We start from the raw sequence: 17,536 nt of genomic DNA, 5'->3' as shown, positions 1-17,536 counted from the left end.
TCTCTTTCAATATTGTTTAAAAGAAACCTCAGGCCTGCTTTAGTAAGGCGTAATCGTTGGGATAATCTAATACAAAGAAACCTGCTTTGTAGGAAAGGGATTGGGAGCCAAAGGGAAGGCTGCCTCAGACCGCAGTCTCAGAATTCCTATTCAATCCCCTTAAGCCACGGTGTAAGGTCACCGGGCTGATTCGGGATTGTGGATTCTGTGGCATTGCTCCTCCAGCTGGGCCGTCTACATCACCCACATTCAGCATGTAACTTTCCACCCCACTCTGGCAGCCCTTCTGTGTACTGCCCAGCAAAGCCCTTCAGCGACTCTGCCCACAGGGGAGGTGGATGAGGGGGTGGGAATAGAGCCAACAGGGCCCCCTGCCGGTGAAGGACAGAAATGGCCCCGCTCACCGCCAAACTCAGGTGACGTGGGTAGAGAGAGATGGAGACGATCTACGTGCTGCTTTCACCCTAACTGTCCAGAAAAAGCTCCTGCTTTCTGGCTCAGGATGAAAGGAGGAGACAGCTCAGCATCAGGTCTCTGGCCATCAGGGCAGCAAACCCAGGTCTGAACTAATCAAGTCGGCAACCGATTTCACTCCTAAAGCACATACACCCTGTTAGAGTCACCTGGAAGCATCTTCCTGCCTCTGTTTCTCCAAACTGGAAGATGGATTAAAAAGCTAGTCCTTTGTTCCCATATTACCTATGCCCCAACGTCTATCTAAATTTCCCTTCACCTTCCTTTTCCGATTGGTGAAAGCCTATTCAACTTGTAAAACCCAGAAGAAACATCACCGTCTCTGAGAAGCTCCTGCCTGCCCCAGGCAGAGCTGATCGTAGCCTTCTTTGGGCACCACTGGATCCTGTACATACCACCAGCACAGCTCTCTCACTAACTGGAATTTAAAGCTAGTTTTGTATGACTAATGTGACTCTCCGTGTACGCTGGTGCCTAGCACTGTGCCTGGCATGTAGATGTGCCCGGCAAATGCGTGCTTAAACAAATAGGATATGTCTTCACCTCCAGACCTCCGCTTCCCCATTACAGGAGGATGGGCTCAGGGCCAGGTAGTGCAAACCCCAGGTGTTCTCAAAACTCCCAGAGATAAAGGCCATTCCTCTTCACAGGAACAGGTTTACAGATGGTTGTGACAGGTGGAGTGAGGGGTTGAAGTGATCTGGAAAAGCACCCCGGGCAGGCTGAGGCCCAAGCTCACAGGACTCTGGCAAGTCTCCAGGAGCAAGCGGATGGGTCCGATCTTGGGGAACACGCAGGGGACAGGAAAAGCCCCAAACCAGCAGCATCTCCACGGGGCTCACCTGGGCCTGCAGCCCCTGCTCGCAGGCATCAGCTGTCTGTGCCCTGGAACAAAGGCTCCCTGTGGCTCTCTCGCAGGCAGGCCAGGCCAGGGCCTGAGCTGCTGAGATGCTTCAAGGACAGGTGCACACACCCTCCCGGGTTCCAAACCTGGCTTTAGTCCCTGGGAAAGGGTGGAGATGTGCCTATGAGGCTTTCCAACCGCTGATTTTTTTAAATCAGAGGAGGAGCCTCAGGGCAATCAATCATCTTCAAAAGGAAAACAAAGAGCATTAAAATTACATGATTTCTCTCGGGTGTCCGCGGTCGGGAAACCGGCAGGCAGTCCGGGCTCCTGGGCCGAGGTTTACGATGTCAGAGAAGGAAACGAGGCAGAGCGGAGGCTCCCCGGAGGCCAGCGGGGTGACTGTCAGCAACATACAGGAACTGATACGGTGCAAGGAGGAGATCGAGGCGCAAATCAAAGCCCATTATGACGTGCTGGAGAGCCAAAAAGGCATTGGGATGAACGAGCCACTGGTGGACTGCGAGGGCTACCCTCGGGCAGACGTGGACCTGTACCAAGTCCGAACCGCAAGGCACAACATCGTCTGCTTGCAGAACGATCACAAGGCGGTGACGAAGCAGGTGGAGGAGGCCCTGCACCAGCTGCATGCTCGCGACAAGGAGAAGCAGGCCCGGGACCTGGCCGAGGCCCGCAGGGAGGCCATGAGCCACGGCCTGGGCCAGAGCCAGGACCTCAGCCCTGCTCAGCCTTCGCCATAGCGAACAGCATCAGCCCCGGCTCCCCTGCCAGCATCGCAGGTCTGCAAGGTGGATGACGAGATAGTGGAATTTGGCTCTGTGAACACCCAAAACTTCAAGTCCCTGCAGAACATTGGCAGTGTGGTCCAGCACAGTGAGGGGAAGGCCCTGAATGCGACAGCGAACCGCAGAGGGGAGAAATACCAGCTTAGACTCGTGCCAACACGCTGGGCGGGAAAAGGACTGCTGGGCTGCAACATTATTCCTTTGCAAAGATGATTGTCCCTGGGGAACAGAAACAGGAAAGCATATTCCCTTGCCCCAGACTTGGGTCTCGTGGGCATTTCCTCCTCCTCTTCTCTTCCTGAAGCTCAAGGATCTGGAGGAGGCTGGGAGCCTGAACTTCTAGGTGGTGGAAACGCTGTGGCCTCCCAGTGTGATCTCTTGGGATTAACACGTTGTTAAAAACTTGATCTGTGTGTAGCATCTTTTGCAAATTAGGCCACGGCCCTGAATGGGAATCCTGTGGACTGTGAGCAAGTGGGCGGGAGTTATTCTGGTAGGTGCTGATGCGACTTTATTCTTCTAGAAATGTTGTTTTTTTCCCCCAAATAAACAGTTTTACAGTGTTAAAAAAAATACATGATTTCTTTAAACACTATAATGATTTTCTAGTAGTTATGGGGGTGGTTAGAAGTGTAGATAGTAGTGAGCAGTATAAAATACCAGGACTTGAATCAGCAGACGCGAGTAGCTTTATCACTGCTGACTCTGTGGGCCTCCCTTTTGCCACATGGAACAATCTCTTTGGGCCATAGTCTCCTCATCTGTAAGATGGGGTAATACGAATACTGATCTCGGAAGGTTGCTGTGGGGGATTAAATAGGATATAAACTAAAATGTGTACAACACTTAGCCCAGTGACCGTACATGGCGGGTCCTCAATACATGATTTCCACTCCTATAACTTAACAGTATGTCAAATGGAGGTACTTCCTGTAGCCCTAAAATTGTGAATAAGGCCCATTTGAGGAAAACAGGCTCCAAGTACCCTTGCTTTGTAAGTTCAAGGAACTGACAGAAGTTGGGACCAGTCACCCTCCCACGAGACAGCACTAGTCCAGAATTAGTCTTACAACCAAAGACCATCACCACCAGCCTCTACCCACCGCACCCAAAGTCAATATAAGAAGATCCAGATGAGAGAATGTCACTGAGGTTGGGCGTGGGTGGTCACGACTGATGATCACAGAGACAGGATATCTCCTCCCCTCACCAAGGAACAAGACAGTGGGGTCCTTGCACTCCTTGAAGTCGAGGGAGTAGAGGCTTCAAGAGAATAACTCCAGGTGGTGGTGGTGGTGTTCTAGTGCCCAGCTGGGACACCTGCTTAGCAGGGACCTGGCAGATCTGCCTGTTTGCCACCTAAGCTGGGGAGAAAGAGCTGGAGAGAGATTGTATGGCGGGGACTTCCAGGTGACAGGAGGCCTGTTCCATCACTACAAGTGGAAGACAGAGCCCACACATTCCTGCTGCTCTATGGTGGGTGACGCAGGGACTGTGAGACCGAGGCCTACGGCCTTACCAGGACCACCCTAGTGTGGGGACGAAGAGGGGCCTGAATCAGGGGGATGGAATGTGACTGCTACCAGCTGGGGGTGAGCTAGAAGAGCGGTCAAATCTCACAAGAGACTACTGAGGCCCTGGGAGCAGCATGGGAGTGAGTGCTGGTCAGCAGGGCATGCAGAGACCCCCAGTGGGGACAGTGGCAATGATGGCCCACCAAGAGGAGGGCAGCAACTTCACCCCCAGCAGAACTCTGCTGCCTCTGCTGCTGCCCCAATCCTGGAGGCTCAGGCACAGGAACGAGGGAAGGGAAAGGAGGTCAAGTCATCACACCCCCCAGACCCCCTCAACCTTCCAAAGCCACCTGCACTGGGGGGCACCGGGGAAAAGAGCTTTGAGTCTGAGACTGAAGTTTAAAAATGAACAAGACTGAGTCTTAAGTACTGACATAATCTGTTCTAATAACTGCACAAGACTGAAGGGAATGGGTTCTGGCCCAGGTATCATTAAATGAGTCTCAACCAAGCAGGAAAGATGGGGGTCAACATAGCACAGGTGGGGGCAGTTACTGAAAAACTTACTTCATGGTTATACCCCAGTGACTGATTCCTCAACACACTGGTTCCAGTCTGCTCTTCTCTGCTCAGACTCACAAGGGCCACATCCCACCACCGACCAGGGGGCTGGGGCTGAGTCTGTCTGCACCATATGCCTTCATGGGCTGCCCAGCATCTTCCGAGACAGTGTTCCAGCCAACAAAGGTTCTAGATCTTTTTTGATTTCTTTCACCCGTACATGGCACGCCCACATCTTATCCATCTGCCTTCCCCAAAGACACCATGAACAGGAGCTCCGAAATCACAGACCTGGGTTCCAATCCTGGCCCTGCCACTCACTCACTGCGGGCTTCATAACTTCTTCCAGGGAGAACTTCCTCATCTGTAAACTCAGCATATTATAAATTCCAACGTCAGTTGTGAGAGCTGGAGCTGATGCAGATAAAAGCCTTCAAAGCACAGTTGGTACTTATTCATTCAACAAATATTTGTTGAGTAGATTCTCTACGCCTTAAGGTATAGAGAAGATGGGGCAGGGGAGAGACAGGACAGGCAGAAGGCAGGACAATGGGTAGACAGATGGCAGGGTGGCCAGGGTCACCTCCAGGCCACATGAGATGAAGCTGGCCTACAGAGTCTGCATCCCCTGGAGCCCTTTCTGCTAAGCGTGACTTGTAGGAGAGAAGCCCCTGCTGATGCTCTGCTGCGGGTGGGGTGCACAGGCCCGGGATCCAAGCATGCCCAGGACCTAGGAGGAAGGTGTGCCTGCCACTTCCACCAGCACGAGAACTCTCTACCAGGAGGAAGCAATGTGTTCCTTGGAATAGAAATTTGCATCTCCCTACCTCTCCACGGAAACACCAACACCAACCCCTCATGCCCCAGCGATGCGCATGCCACATGCCATTCAGCCTAGATCTCATCCCCCGGAGGAGGAGGGCCCATAGCCCAGAGCAAAGGAATCCTCCACGGACCCTTCTCTCAGAGCTGAGATTAAGGCTGACCACCGAAAGCTGCCTCAGAGACCTCTGGAAGCAGTGTGACCATGTCTGACCCGGGGCAGCCCCAGCCTGTTAGAGGTCCCACTTGGGAATTCCGTGCAGAGACACAAGACACCAATAGCGGCCGCCCACTCACAACACTGGAAGAGACTACAGTCCAGAAACACAGCCAGGAAAACCAAGCTTTCACCACACAGCAGAGCAAAGGCAAGGAACAGTCCCCAAAAGGATCACGCTTGCAAACCTACGCTACACTGGGCTGCGTCCTTCCGCACCGCTCCCCGCCTCCCCAACCCTAACTACCAGAGTCAATGCTAACCAGCAACTCTGCAAAATGCGACCAGGATAGGGAAAGGGCCTCATCTGAGGCCCATGCTGCTCTACCTGTTCTGGGAAAACTGGAGGAGGTGCAGCCTAATGAGTTTGGGAGGATGCTGGGGCCTATGGCCGCTCGGGAGCTAGCAGCTGCTTGTATTTACAAACAGGAGAGAGACAGAGCAAGTTTCCAGAGTGAGCTGTTGCCCGAGGAAGCTGAGAATTCAGACCGGCCATCTCCAGACCAACACCTAATGAACAGCGAACCACCAGCCGACGCTAATGTGCTAATTAGCCACGAAATTGGAGTTAATGAAAAACTAATCACGATGTCAAGATGGAGCACCTCATTAATAAATCACATGCTTTTTTTTTGGGCGGGGGGAGCTAGGAAAAGTGCCGCTTCTTCTCATAAAATTAAGAGAAGGATTAGGCATTTTTCCCTGGGAACTTGCACAGTTTAAATATGCTCCGTGGTTAAGTGTTCTCTCTCCCACAGATAAGGCTTGGCTTGATAATTAACTAAACTGCCGGTCGCGTGAATAAAGTCGGTGCTGTTTGATGAAGCCCTTCTCAAAGAGAAGCAGCTCCGTCTTCACTGCTCCCTCCGTGTCTTGCCGACAAGGCTGGCACAGCTGGGTCGGCACTCTCAGAGATCCCTTAGGTTGTCAAAAGGTTGGCATCGTCAAGTGCAGACAAGCATCGAGTGGCCTCAAAACCCGCAAGAGACAAAACCGGAGAAGCCCACCAGCACCCCTTGGCTTAACTCTAAAAACGTCATCAATAGGTAACAGGTGGGCATTTCAAACGATAAAGGGCAGCTTTATGACAAGTGCTCAGACTCACCTTCTGCAGACAGCCCCTGGATGTTTATTCCCTTAGCCGCCAGGAAATTCAAGCAGGCATCTATGTTTTCAATCTGGGGGGGGAAAAAAAACCAATATACACTCAATAAATGTTCAGTCTTCTCCAGAGCCATCTCTTATTAGGAACAAAAGTCTATGTCAGCGAGAGGGTTCATTGTGCGTTTGCTAAGGTTCTCAAAGAGGAAAAAATGACATGAAAACACCGGATGGATAGATGGAGGCAGGTCAGTACTCTCCTTTGTCTGTACTTGCACAGGAAAAGGCTACCTAATATGCCAACCACACGCAGCGTCAGAAGTCAAGGCCTTGGATTGCTCACGGCTGCCAAAAATAACCAGGGGGGAATTGGAGCTCTCGTGTTGGTCACTGTCGCCAGTGCTATCCTCAGCACTTGAGCAGCTGCCAGAAACACAGAGGTGGGGACAAGGTTAGGAGACCCTTCCACCTACCAGCAGCTGGGAGAGACTTCCCAGCCCCCGAGGAGGTGGGCAGTTAAGCATAAAAAGAGTGAATGGGCATCTCAGCAGGAATCTGGGTAGTGTTTACTCACAAAATTCTCAGGATGGCAGGCATCGCAGAGGACGGGGAGAGCTGCAAACTCACCGAACCTCTCTGTCCTCTGTGTTTTCTGTGGCAGAAGGGACCCGACCCCACCAGGGTCTGGGAGGCCTCCCAGGCTTTCCAGGGCTGATGCCACGGCCAAGGGCAAGCTCACGTCCAGCCCTCAGGAAGGAGCAGTTAGATCATTCCCAAAGGTCTGATTTGCCTTCAGTTGTCAGGGCTAATTATTTTTTGGTCTACAGGAAACTGTTCGGGCTCGATTCATGTCAACGGTGACCAAAAATAAGAGAAACTGCCTTGGACTTGGCACAGGGAACTTTGGATTTCACACGGCTTGCATTCCACAGCGGAGATCTTCCTCACCTCCGCAACCCCTCAGCCCCCGCCCGACTTCCCAGGCTCCAGCCACACGCTTATAAACTCCAACCAGTATTTGACCCATGGGGTTTGTTGTGAACTCATAAATGACTCTCTTTCACAGCGTACATGTGACCCTTCTCCCTCCCCTCCCCCAAGCAATATCCTGATGGTTCCTTCAGAGCCACAGAGTTTAGTGTCTCCGTTTTACGAGCTCTCATTTGAGTACAGTCTGGCTCCAAGGCAGTCTTCCTGAAGTTCATGTCCACCCTCCCCTGATGTCTGGCATTCTCCTTCTCTGCTCCCGGTCTTCACAGCTTCCAAACACGTTAAATTAAGCTCAGGGACACCTGAATAAAACTGCATCCATTTTAAAAGAATCCGCTCAACGCTGAGCTTGAGGTCACTCCATCCTCACAGTTTTTAGCTCAGGTTCCCAATCTCTTTCCCAGCTAACAGCTCACCTTCCAGGGTCTTCATCTGGGAGGCATTTTTTCATCTCTAAGAAAAGGGGTAGAATGCAATTTCCTACCAATGAAATAAATGCCGATGCTACACGTTATGCCTGCCACCATCGCAGAAAATCGTTTCTTACAGAGAGGGAGGAAAAATGAGATGGCTTTAAACTCTCCTTTCTTCTTTCCGGCGCAGGATGACTGACAGTGACAACCAAGTGCTACCACCTTGGAGGGAAGGGGGGCGAGGGGGAGGACGAAGAAGGAAGAGAACGGCTGGGAGGACCCTGTGCAAGGTGTTTTGGAGCAATCGGCTTCCATGTAGAAGTGTAATAAACATCGTCTCTCTAAATGTTATTGCACTCTATTACAAAACCCTGCCTCTGAGAAAATACCAATCCTTATTTCATGATATTGTATACAGTGGTAATAGACCAAAACCATTCAAAAGGATTTGTGGCCTCTACACAAAGGCACTAGTATTGAAATCACAGTAAACTTACAAAATTCCTCTTCTACCGCTTGTCTCTTCCTATAATCCTATCCTACTTTTTTTTTTTTTTGGTGTGTATGTGTTTTTATTGTTTATCTATTTTTTTAAAATTTATTTTATTGAAGTATAACCGATTTACAATATTGTGCTAATTTCTCTGTACAGCAAAGTGATTCAGTTATATGTACATTCTTTTCCATTATGGTTTATCACAGCATACTGAATACAGTACCCTGAGCTATACAGGACCCTACCCTACTTCTTCTAATATAATATCTTACACGTGGCTCTGAAGGGAGGCTTTGGCAATTATGACCCCATAGCAAATGAGAAGAGAAATCTGACCACCCCTGAATCTGTTAATGCAAAATCAAAAATAGTGCACTTGGTATTGATATTTATCCTGGGAAGTGTCATGTAGGTGGGCTGACATGGGTAGGTTTAGTTTTTCAGCAACAGTGTGGCAGTGTGACACTAAATACAAAAAAAGGGACACCTGCCAACATATGCAAGAAAAGCACTGCTCTACTAACACTGCAATTCTATAGAATTTTCCCTCCAAGGAGCATGAAGTACGTTTCCTTGTCACATCTATGGAGCATTTGATGTATGTAGCACCATTTAAAGTCCATGGTAGGACTTCCCTGGTAGAGCAGTGGTTAAGAATCCGCCTGCCAATGCAGGGGACACGGGTTCGATCCCTGGTCTGGGAAGATCCCACGTGCTGCAGAGCAACTAAGCCTGTGTGCCACAACTACTGAGCCTGCGCTCTAGAGCCCATGCTCCACGACTACGGAGCCCGTGTGCCACAACTACTGAGCCTGCGCTCTAGAGAGCCCACGCGCCACGACTACTGAGCCCGTGTGCCACAACTACTGAGCCTGTGCTCTAGAGTCCACGCGCCACAACTACTGAGCCTGCGAGCCACAACTACTGAAGCCTGCACGCCTAGAGCCTGTGCTCCACAACAAAAGAATCCACTGCAATGAGAAGCCCACGCACCGCAACGAAGAGTAGCCCCGGCTCGACGCAACCAGAGAAAGCCCGCGGGCAGCAATGAAGACCCAACGCAGCCAAAAATAAATAAATAAATAAAAAATAATAAATTAAAAAAAATAAAGTCCACGGCAATTTCTTCTTGCAAGGCTACCCTTGGTACATTTCAATTCACCCATGGGGCTTTCTTTTTAAATGTTAAATTCTGTTAAGGGGAGAAATAATTATAAACAGGTTACCTAGAATATTTCCTCTCTTGTTGATTTTTGTTACAGTCCTATCATTCTGTCAACCAATTTCATAATTTTGATCAATAGTTCTTTGCTGAGTAAGGGAGACTGGGAAAGGAAGAAGATTTTGCCCCCCAGGGGGCATGTGGCCACATTCTGGGTTGTCACAACACTGAGGGAAACTGACATCTAGTGAGCAGTGGCCAAGGATGCTGCTTAACACCCTGCAAGGCACACATCAGTTCCCGCCCAACAAAGAACTATCCAACCCCAAATGTCAGCAGTGCCAAGGGTGAGCAACCTGAGGGGTATGATTCTTTCAATCACTCAGTCAACATCATTGTGCGGATGTCTGTTCTGTGCCAGGCACTGTGCTCGATTCTTTTGACAGTGTTGGTCGAGTCTTCCCCCAAGTCCAGGAGCCCACATTTACATAATCCTTCTCTTTAGGGTCCACAGAGCCCCTCGACATACACCCCCTGACTCCCGTCCATTTCCAGGAGAATCAGAGCAGATAAACAAGGGAAGCACTAGGATCTCCCTACATTAGGTGAAGGAGGAGACCTAAGGGCACTAGGAATGCTTTCTCCTAACGAGGAGATGAAACGGGGGACGCTATCCAGATGGCCAGATTGCACTCCCAGAAAATGTAAAACCTGAAAATAAGGGCTTGGGTCGTCATTTAAAAGACGATTCATAAGCCCATCAAGAGCCTTGAATTTTTTCCCCTCTACCATGAATTCTCAGCTCACAGAGGAGTTCAAAAAAGATTCCTCAAGTTTCAAATCCACTGTTTAATAATGTTCCATTAAGGCTAAAAATCACTCCCGACAAGGCGGCCGAGACCCACGCTCTTTTCATCTGCACCCCAGGAAGGGCACGGGGCTGGGAAGCAGCATAGGGTCAGATGTGGATTCCAACCTCCCGCTTCACTTGGAATGAGATCAGAAGAGGAGAATGTTTCTTTGATCCACGCTCTCTTGTGATTCAAATTCACCTTAAGGTTTTCTTATAAATACTGTTCAGGTAAACAATCCATCCTCCAGTACGACTGAGGTTGCAAACTCCCACCACGTCCCTGGAGGGGACAGGACGGTGGCAGGACCCTGGGGCACTCAGCACAGCACAGCGAGGCCCTAGAGCCCATCTTTAACGAGGCTCATGGCTCATATGGGATCCAGACATGCAGTGCAAGATGAGGATAGGATCCTGTTAAAGTTGAGAGGCAGAGTGAAGGAAAAGACTCTTCACCAGCAAAGTATGTAAATACAACGAAAGTTGTTCATTAACACATAGCGGCCAATATAAACTACTTTCCAAAATTAGCTGAAAAAAAATCTGTGCGAAGTCTGACATTCCAGTGTTGCTGATGGGTGGGGAGGGGCCCTGGGTGAGAAGGCTGTTGTAGTTGTTGCCATAGAAATGGGTCCAAGGACTCTGGAATCAAGCTCCTGGAGTTTACTAGCTGGGGTAGAGGCAGGAAGCTGAGAAGGGGGACCAGAACACCAGAGACCCTGGAAGCAGAAAGGAGCTGGATGGAGGAGTGGGCGGAGTAAGGGGACAAACCAAGACCAAGATGTACTTCCCAGAGTTTCCCTTTGTTTGGGGCCATATGTGGCCTCAACCCTGTGTGGTCCATGAACATCCAAGAGAGACAGGCTGCAATTAAGCCTTTCTCCCACTCTCAGCCAGGCTCTCCATTCCAAAGTGGAATAGCTTCTCAACAGTCTCTAAACTTTAGACCTGCAGGGCAACTTCCATGGACCATGTATGTTGTAGCCTATGTCTCCCACATCCAGAAATACATCCCCAAACAGGCCAGGCACAGAGCAAGGAAAATCAAAACAAATGGCAAACAACTGGAAAGAGAAGGGAGGGGGGATCGGAGGCAAATGGAAAACTTCACATTTCAATCATGATTAAGGCTGGACTGGGTCTCATGATAACATAAAATATGCAAACCTCAGAAGCACTGCTGTATATCTCCTCGGTAGCTTAGAGACTGATCAAATACCATCTGTTGTGGCAGTTGTCATGGTAGCATTTTTCTCTGAATACCAGTGTAGCTGAGTGCAAAGCGCATGAAAATGATTAATGCAGACGAAGACCATCTCTACCGGCACTGTCGCAGCCCAGGGGAAGATGGGGCTCTGGGCATAATGAGTAAATGGGGTGCTAGTGTTTATGAGTTCAGAGTTTGTCACCGCACCCCTTGAAGGTCTCCTTCCTGAGAAGATGAAATTGGAAGGGAGACAAACAGAGGCTGCATTAAAGTCAGGCATGGTCACAGCCATTTTTTAAAAATCATGAAACTCCTAGAGCTTAAGTAGTGGGAGACCTAGACCCCAGACAAGGCTGAGCGAGAACGTGCAAGTTCTAGGGACAGTAAAAGCACAGTGTAGCTTCTTCTTGAGCCTCTTATCAACACAAACAACTTCCTCCCAGAAGTGTGTGTGATCTTCACACCTGATATTGCTACCTGTCAACAAAAACAATTATCATTCATTCATTCATTTATCCATTTTTTCATCCATATTTACGGAGCACCTTCTGGGTGTTAGGAAATGTGTTGGTACTGGGTATACAGTGGTGAATAAAAGAGACATAATCCCTGACCTCTAGAACCTACAGTCTAATGTAGGGGAACTGGCACTAGATAACCAGGACACCAATAGCATCCGTCATGTACTAAAGGACAGGATCTAGCCTGGGGGGATGGGGAGTCAGGTAAGAATTTAAGGAAGAGATAGCAAGTTGGTCGACAGAGACAGGGCTTTTTGTCTGTTCTGTTCACTGGTGTAGCTCCAAGCACCTAGAAGAGCATGGGGAGCATGGTAGGTGCTCGAAAACGTTTGTTGACTGAAGGGAAATTTGAGCTGAGACGTAAGAGTGAGCTGGGCACCAAGAGTGGGGAAGAGAAGAACATCCCCATCGCAGGGGACCTCAGGCTGGAAAGCTTTCATGCAGGATGCAGCTCAGCATATTCTGAGAACCAAAAGAGCTGGAATGACTGGAGGCCAGTGAGCAGAGGAGAAAAGCAGTGAGAGAGGACACACAGCAAAAGCAGAGTGCTGGGCCATATTCAGGAGCTGATGTGGAAAAGGAGAGAAGGGAGAGGTCCTTCCTGTTCTTAAGGAAGCCTTGACACTCCGTTACCATGGCAACAGGAGCCAGGCCAAGCCCTCTGGTCTGAAAGCTGCAGGATGGGCTATGTTGTGTTAGGGATGGATCAAGCAGCGCCTTCAAGGTGGGGCTCCAGTGACATCCAGGCTGGGCACCGAGACAGGGAGGGATGGGAAGGGTAGGGCAGCATCTGTGGTCACATGTACTAGGAAGTCTGTTTCCTATCTAACAAGCCTCCATGCTCTCCTGACACTCCTTCCCCTGACACTTCCCCAAAATAAAAATAGAATAGAAGAAAAAAATAAAAACAAGAAATCCAACCATGAAACGAAGCCAAGATGTCCTTTGGGGAACTGCCCTCCGAAATGCCCGTCTCACCAGTGTTGCCTTTTTGCTCTGCATTCCTAGGGACCACGACCTGATGCATGATTTTCCAGCTTCACTTTTTTCTCTCCCTATGTCAGTGTTGGGGTCCAGCAGCATCATATGGTCACTTACATGGTCATGGGTCACAGTATGGTCCGGGAGATGCACATCACCACAGGACAGAGCAGGCAGGGCCCAGACACTGTAGTTTTAATTTTAGAAGGGGACCCCAGAAAAAGGGAAATGTATGCTGGTGCTTCAAATCCGCCCAGGTGGGGAAGCATTCAGGAACATCTTTCCTTGTAAGCCCCACATGCTGCTGCTTACTTGACAGACACAGAAAGCCATCTTTGGCCGGTAGTACAAGGGGCTCCGTACCTTCTGTCCAAGCTCTGGCCATTCAAGCATCAAAGATTTCAGAAAGTCATCTCTAGCTCTCTTGGTGGCTTTGAAACAGAAAGCTTGAGAACGGGGGACTCGGGGGCCGGATGGAGCCTGAGTCCCTCTGTCAGACTGTTTCCCGTGCTGCTTTAATGCCTTCCCCAACTCCTTCCTTTAATTTGGCAATGTTATCCTCCTTATCTTTTACGATATTTATAACTTAGGCTTTCCAAGATGTTGTCAAGAATTCCTTTTTAAAAAAATTTTATAGGAGTCTCTCTGCTGTTACAGCAAATGGGTAAGTCCATATGGATACAAAAAAAGTCTCTCTAGAGGAGAAAAAAAATGGAAAACAAGAATCTCAAATTCCTCCAGTGACTATCTTCTTCCACCTTGCTTCCTACTGCCTAGAATGTTTCATTTCCCTATTATTTCCTGACTTCTTGATTTTTCCCTTGAAACAAAGAGAGAGACCTGGAAGGGGAGCTGTGGCTAACTTCTCAAAGCCAGTCCTCACTCTGGAGGCTCCCAGAATAGAGGCCTACAGTTGAACTCTGCAGAGTACCTGCTTTTGGATACAGCAGTCCTTCTGAGGGTGAAAACTCCTCAGGGGAACAGCATCATCGGAAAGGCCCAAAGGATGCCTCTGTGCGTGTTCGTTCAGCACGGCATTCTGCACGTCATTTCTCCTCCTACAATTTCAGAGTAATGATCCCAAACGTCCTAGCACTCCCAAAAGGGATTATTCCAAGTGGAGGCCTCCATTAGGAGCTGACACAGATGCTAAAAGGGGAGTGATCAGGGCTAAACAGTGATATTTACAGGATAACAAAGGCTTTGGGGTCAGACAGATCTGGGTTCAAATCCTGATTCTGCCATTTACTGAATTATGATCACCAGCAATTTAACCTGATTAGTGACCTCATCTGTAAAATGGGCGTTATAACACCTACCACTCACGGTGGTGGTGGTTATCGTATGAGAGGATATGTGTATGGTACTTAGTAGGTGCCCAATAACTGGCAGTTTTTGTTACTGTGTTGTCAATTCTGATATGAATGTCCCTGGTCAATAGTGCTCAGGCCACGACGTGCTCAAAGCTGTGTCTGGGGTCGGCCTCTGGCAAAACAGAGAATTAAACGAGCTTATCTGGTCTGCCTTCCATTCCCCTCCTGGGTTTTCCTCTCCATCACCTGATGTGCAACCCCTCTCTTGAAAAGATGCTGATAAACCAATTCACACCAAGGCAGAAGGGCCTGCTACTAGCCTCCCAACATGTCACCTCTCCCGGAGGTACTTGTATTCCACCACAATTATTAAGGAACGGTATAAATTGATACAGATATTGAACTCCACACTAGATTCTGGTTCCCTTAGAAACTACCCACAAAACCCTAAGAAAATTATTAACTGCTTCAAGCCTCAAATTCATCACTTGTAATACAGGAATGCTGCTAACTATCTCATAGCATTACTGAAGACTACATGAGATGACATATGTCAAGAGTCTAGTGGTAAATCACACAGACCTTTAAAAAGGCTCTTCGCAGCTAACACCTATCCTTCTCAAACTCTTCGAAAATATAGCAGAGGGAGGAACGCTCCCAAATTCATTCTACAAGGCCACCATCACCCTGATACCAAAAGCAGACAAAAATGTCACAAAAAAAGAAAACTACAGACCAGTATCACTGATGAACATAGATGCAAAAATCCTCAACAAAATACTAGCAAACAGAATCCAACAGCACATTAAAAGGATCATCCACCATGATCAAGCGGGGTTTATTCCAGGAATGCAAGGATTCTTCAATATATGCAAATCAATCAACGTGATACACCATATTAACAAATTGAAGGAGAAAAACCATATGATAATCTCAATAGATGCAGAGAAAGCTTTTGACAAAATTCAACACCCATTTATGATAAAAACTCTCCAGAAAGTAGGCAAAGAGGGAACCTACCTCAACATAATAAAGGCCATATATGACAAACCCACAGCCAACATCATTCTCAATGGTGAAAAACTGAAACCATTTCTTCTAAGACCAGGAACAAGACAAGGTTGCCCACTCTCACCACTATTATTCAGCATAGTTTTGGAAGTTTTAGCTACAGCAATCAGAGAAGAAAAAGAAATAAAAGGAATCCAAGTCAGAAAAGAAGTAAAACTGTCACTGTTTACAGATGACATGATACTATACATAGAGAATCCTAAAGATGCTACCAGAAAATAACTAGAGCTAATCAATGAATCTGGTAGAGTAGCAGGATACAAAATTAATGCACAGAAATCTCTTGCATTCCTATACACTAATGATGAAAAATCTGAAAGAGAAATTAAGGAAACACTTCCATTTACCACTGCAACAAAAAGAATAAAATACCTAGGAATAAACCTACCTAGGGAGACAAAAGACCTGTATGCAGAAAAGTATAAGACACTGATGAAAGAAATTAAAGATGATACAAACAGATGGAGAGATACACCACGTTCTTGGATTGGAAGAATCAGTATTGTGAAAATGACTATACTACCCAAAGCAATCTACAGATTCAATGCAATCCTTATCAAACTACCAATGGCAATTTTTACAGAACTAGAACAAAAAAATCTTAAAATCTGTATGGAGACACAAAAGATCCCGAATAGCCAAAGCAGTCTTGAGGGAAAAAAACGGAGCTGGAGGAATCAGACTCCCTGACTTCGACTATACTACAAAGTCACAGTAATCAAGACAATATGGTACTGGCACAAAAACAGAAATATAGATCAATGGAACAGGACAGAAAGCCCAGAGATAAACTCACTCACCTACGGCCAACTAATCTATGACACAGGAGGCAAGGGTATACAATGGAGAAAAGACAGTCTCTTCAATAAGTGGTGCTGGGAAAACTGGACAGCTACATGTAAAAGAATGAAATTAGAACACTTCCTAACACATACACAAAAATAAATTCAAAATGGATTAAAGACCTAAATGTAAGGCCAGACACTATAAAACTCTTAGAGGAAAACATAGGCAGAACACTCTATGACATAAATCACAGCAAGATCCTTTGTGACCCATCTCTTAGAGAAATGGAAATAAAAACAAAAGTAAACAAATGGGACCTAATGAAACTTAAAAGCTTTTGCACAGCAAAGGAAACCATAAACAAGACGAAAGACAACCCTCTGAATGGGAGAAAATATTTGCAAACAAAACAACTGACAAAGGATTAATCTCCAAAATATATAAGCAGCTCATGCAGCTCAATATCAAAAAAACAAACAACCCAATCCAAAAATGGGCAGAAGACCGAAATAGACATTTCTCCAAAGAAGATATACAGATTGCCAACAAACACATGAAAAGATGCTCAACATCACTAATCATTAGGGAAATGCAAATCAGAACTACAATGAGGTATCACCTCACACCAGTCAGAATGGCCATCATCAGAAAATCTACAAAGAATAAATGCTGGAGAGGGTGTGGAGAAAAGGGAACCCTCTAGCACTGTTGGTGGGAATGTAAATTGATACAGCCACTATGGAGAACAGTATGGAGGTTCCTTAAAAAACTAAAAATAGAACTACTATATGACCCAGCAATCCCACTCCTGGGCATATACCCTGAGAAAATCATAATTCAAAAAGAGACAGGTACCACAATGTTCACTGCAGCACTATTTACAATAGCCAGGACATGGAAGCAACCTAAGTGTCCACTGACATATGAATGGATAAAGAAGATGTGGCACATATATACAATGGAATATTACTCAGCCATAAAAAGAAACGAAATTGAGTTATTTGTAGTGAGGTGGATGGACCTAGAGTCTGTCATACAGAGTGAAGTAAGTCAGAAAGAGAAAAACAAATACTGTATGCTAACACATATATATGGGATCTAAAAAAAAATGGTTCTGATGAACCTAGGGGCAGGAAAGGAATAAAGACACAGACGTAGAGAATGGACTTGAGGACACGGGGAGGGGGAAGGGTAAACTGGGACGAAGTGAGAGAGTAACATTGACATATATATACTACCAAATGTAAAATAAATAGCTAGTGGGAAGCAGCTGCATAGCACAGGGAGATCAGCTCCTGCTTTGTGACCACCTAGAGGGGTAGGATATGGAGGGTGGGAGGGAGATGCAAGAGGGAGGGGGTATGGGGATAAACATATGCATATAGCTGATTCACTTTGTTATACAGC

General features: G+C 47.5%; 1 protein-coding gene and 1 pseudogene across 12 annotated transcripts in view; one reads left to right on the top strand and one right to left on the bottom strand.

Moving 5' to 3' along the window:
• The window catches only part of NAV2 (neuron navigator 2), an 854,704-nt gene that overhangs the window by 231,818 nt on the left and 605,350 nt on the right, over positions 1–17,536 (bottom strand). For all 12 annotated transcript variants that reach the window (XR_012333484.1, XM_073808687.1, XM_073808684.1 and 9 more), the window contains one exon: positions 6,344–6,416. Coding sequence is in view for 11 of the 12 variants with exons in the window: in XM_073808687.1 (XP_073664788.1) it covers positions 6,344–6,416 (73 nt within the window). In the remaining variant the exon portion in view is untranslated. The remainder of the gene's footprint in view (positions 1–6,343; positions 6,417–17,536) is intronic.
• Positions 1,644–2,619, top strand: LOC101326628 (26S proteasome non-ATPase regulatory subunit 9 pseudogene; annotated as a pseudogene).

Source organism: Tursiops truncatus, chromosome 8 (assembly GCF_011762595.2).
Source record: "Tursiops truncatus isolate mTurTru1 chromosome 8, mTurTru1.mat.Y, whole genome shotgun sequence".
Classification (NCBI taxonomy): Eukaryota; Metazoa; Chordata; class Mammalia; order Artiodactyla; family Delphinidae; genus Tursiops; species Tursiops truncatus.
The sequence above is the reverse complement of the archived record's forward strand: the minus strand, read 5'-3'. Positions and strand labels throughout refer to the sequence as shown.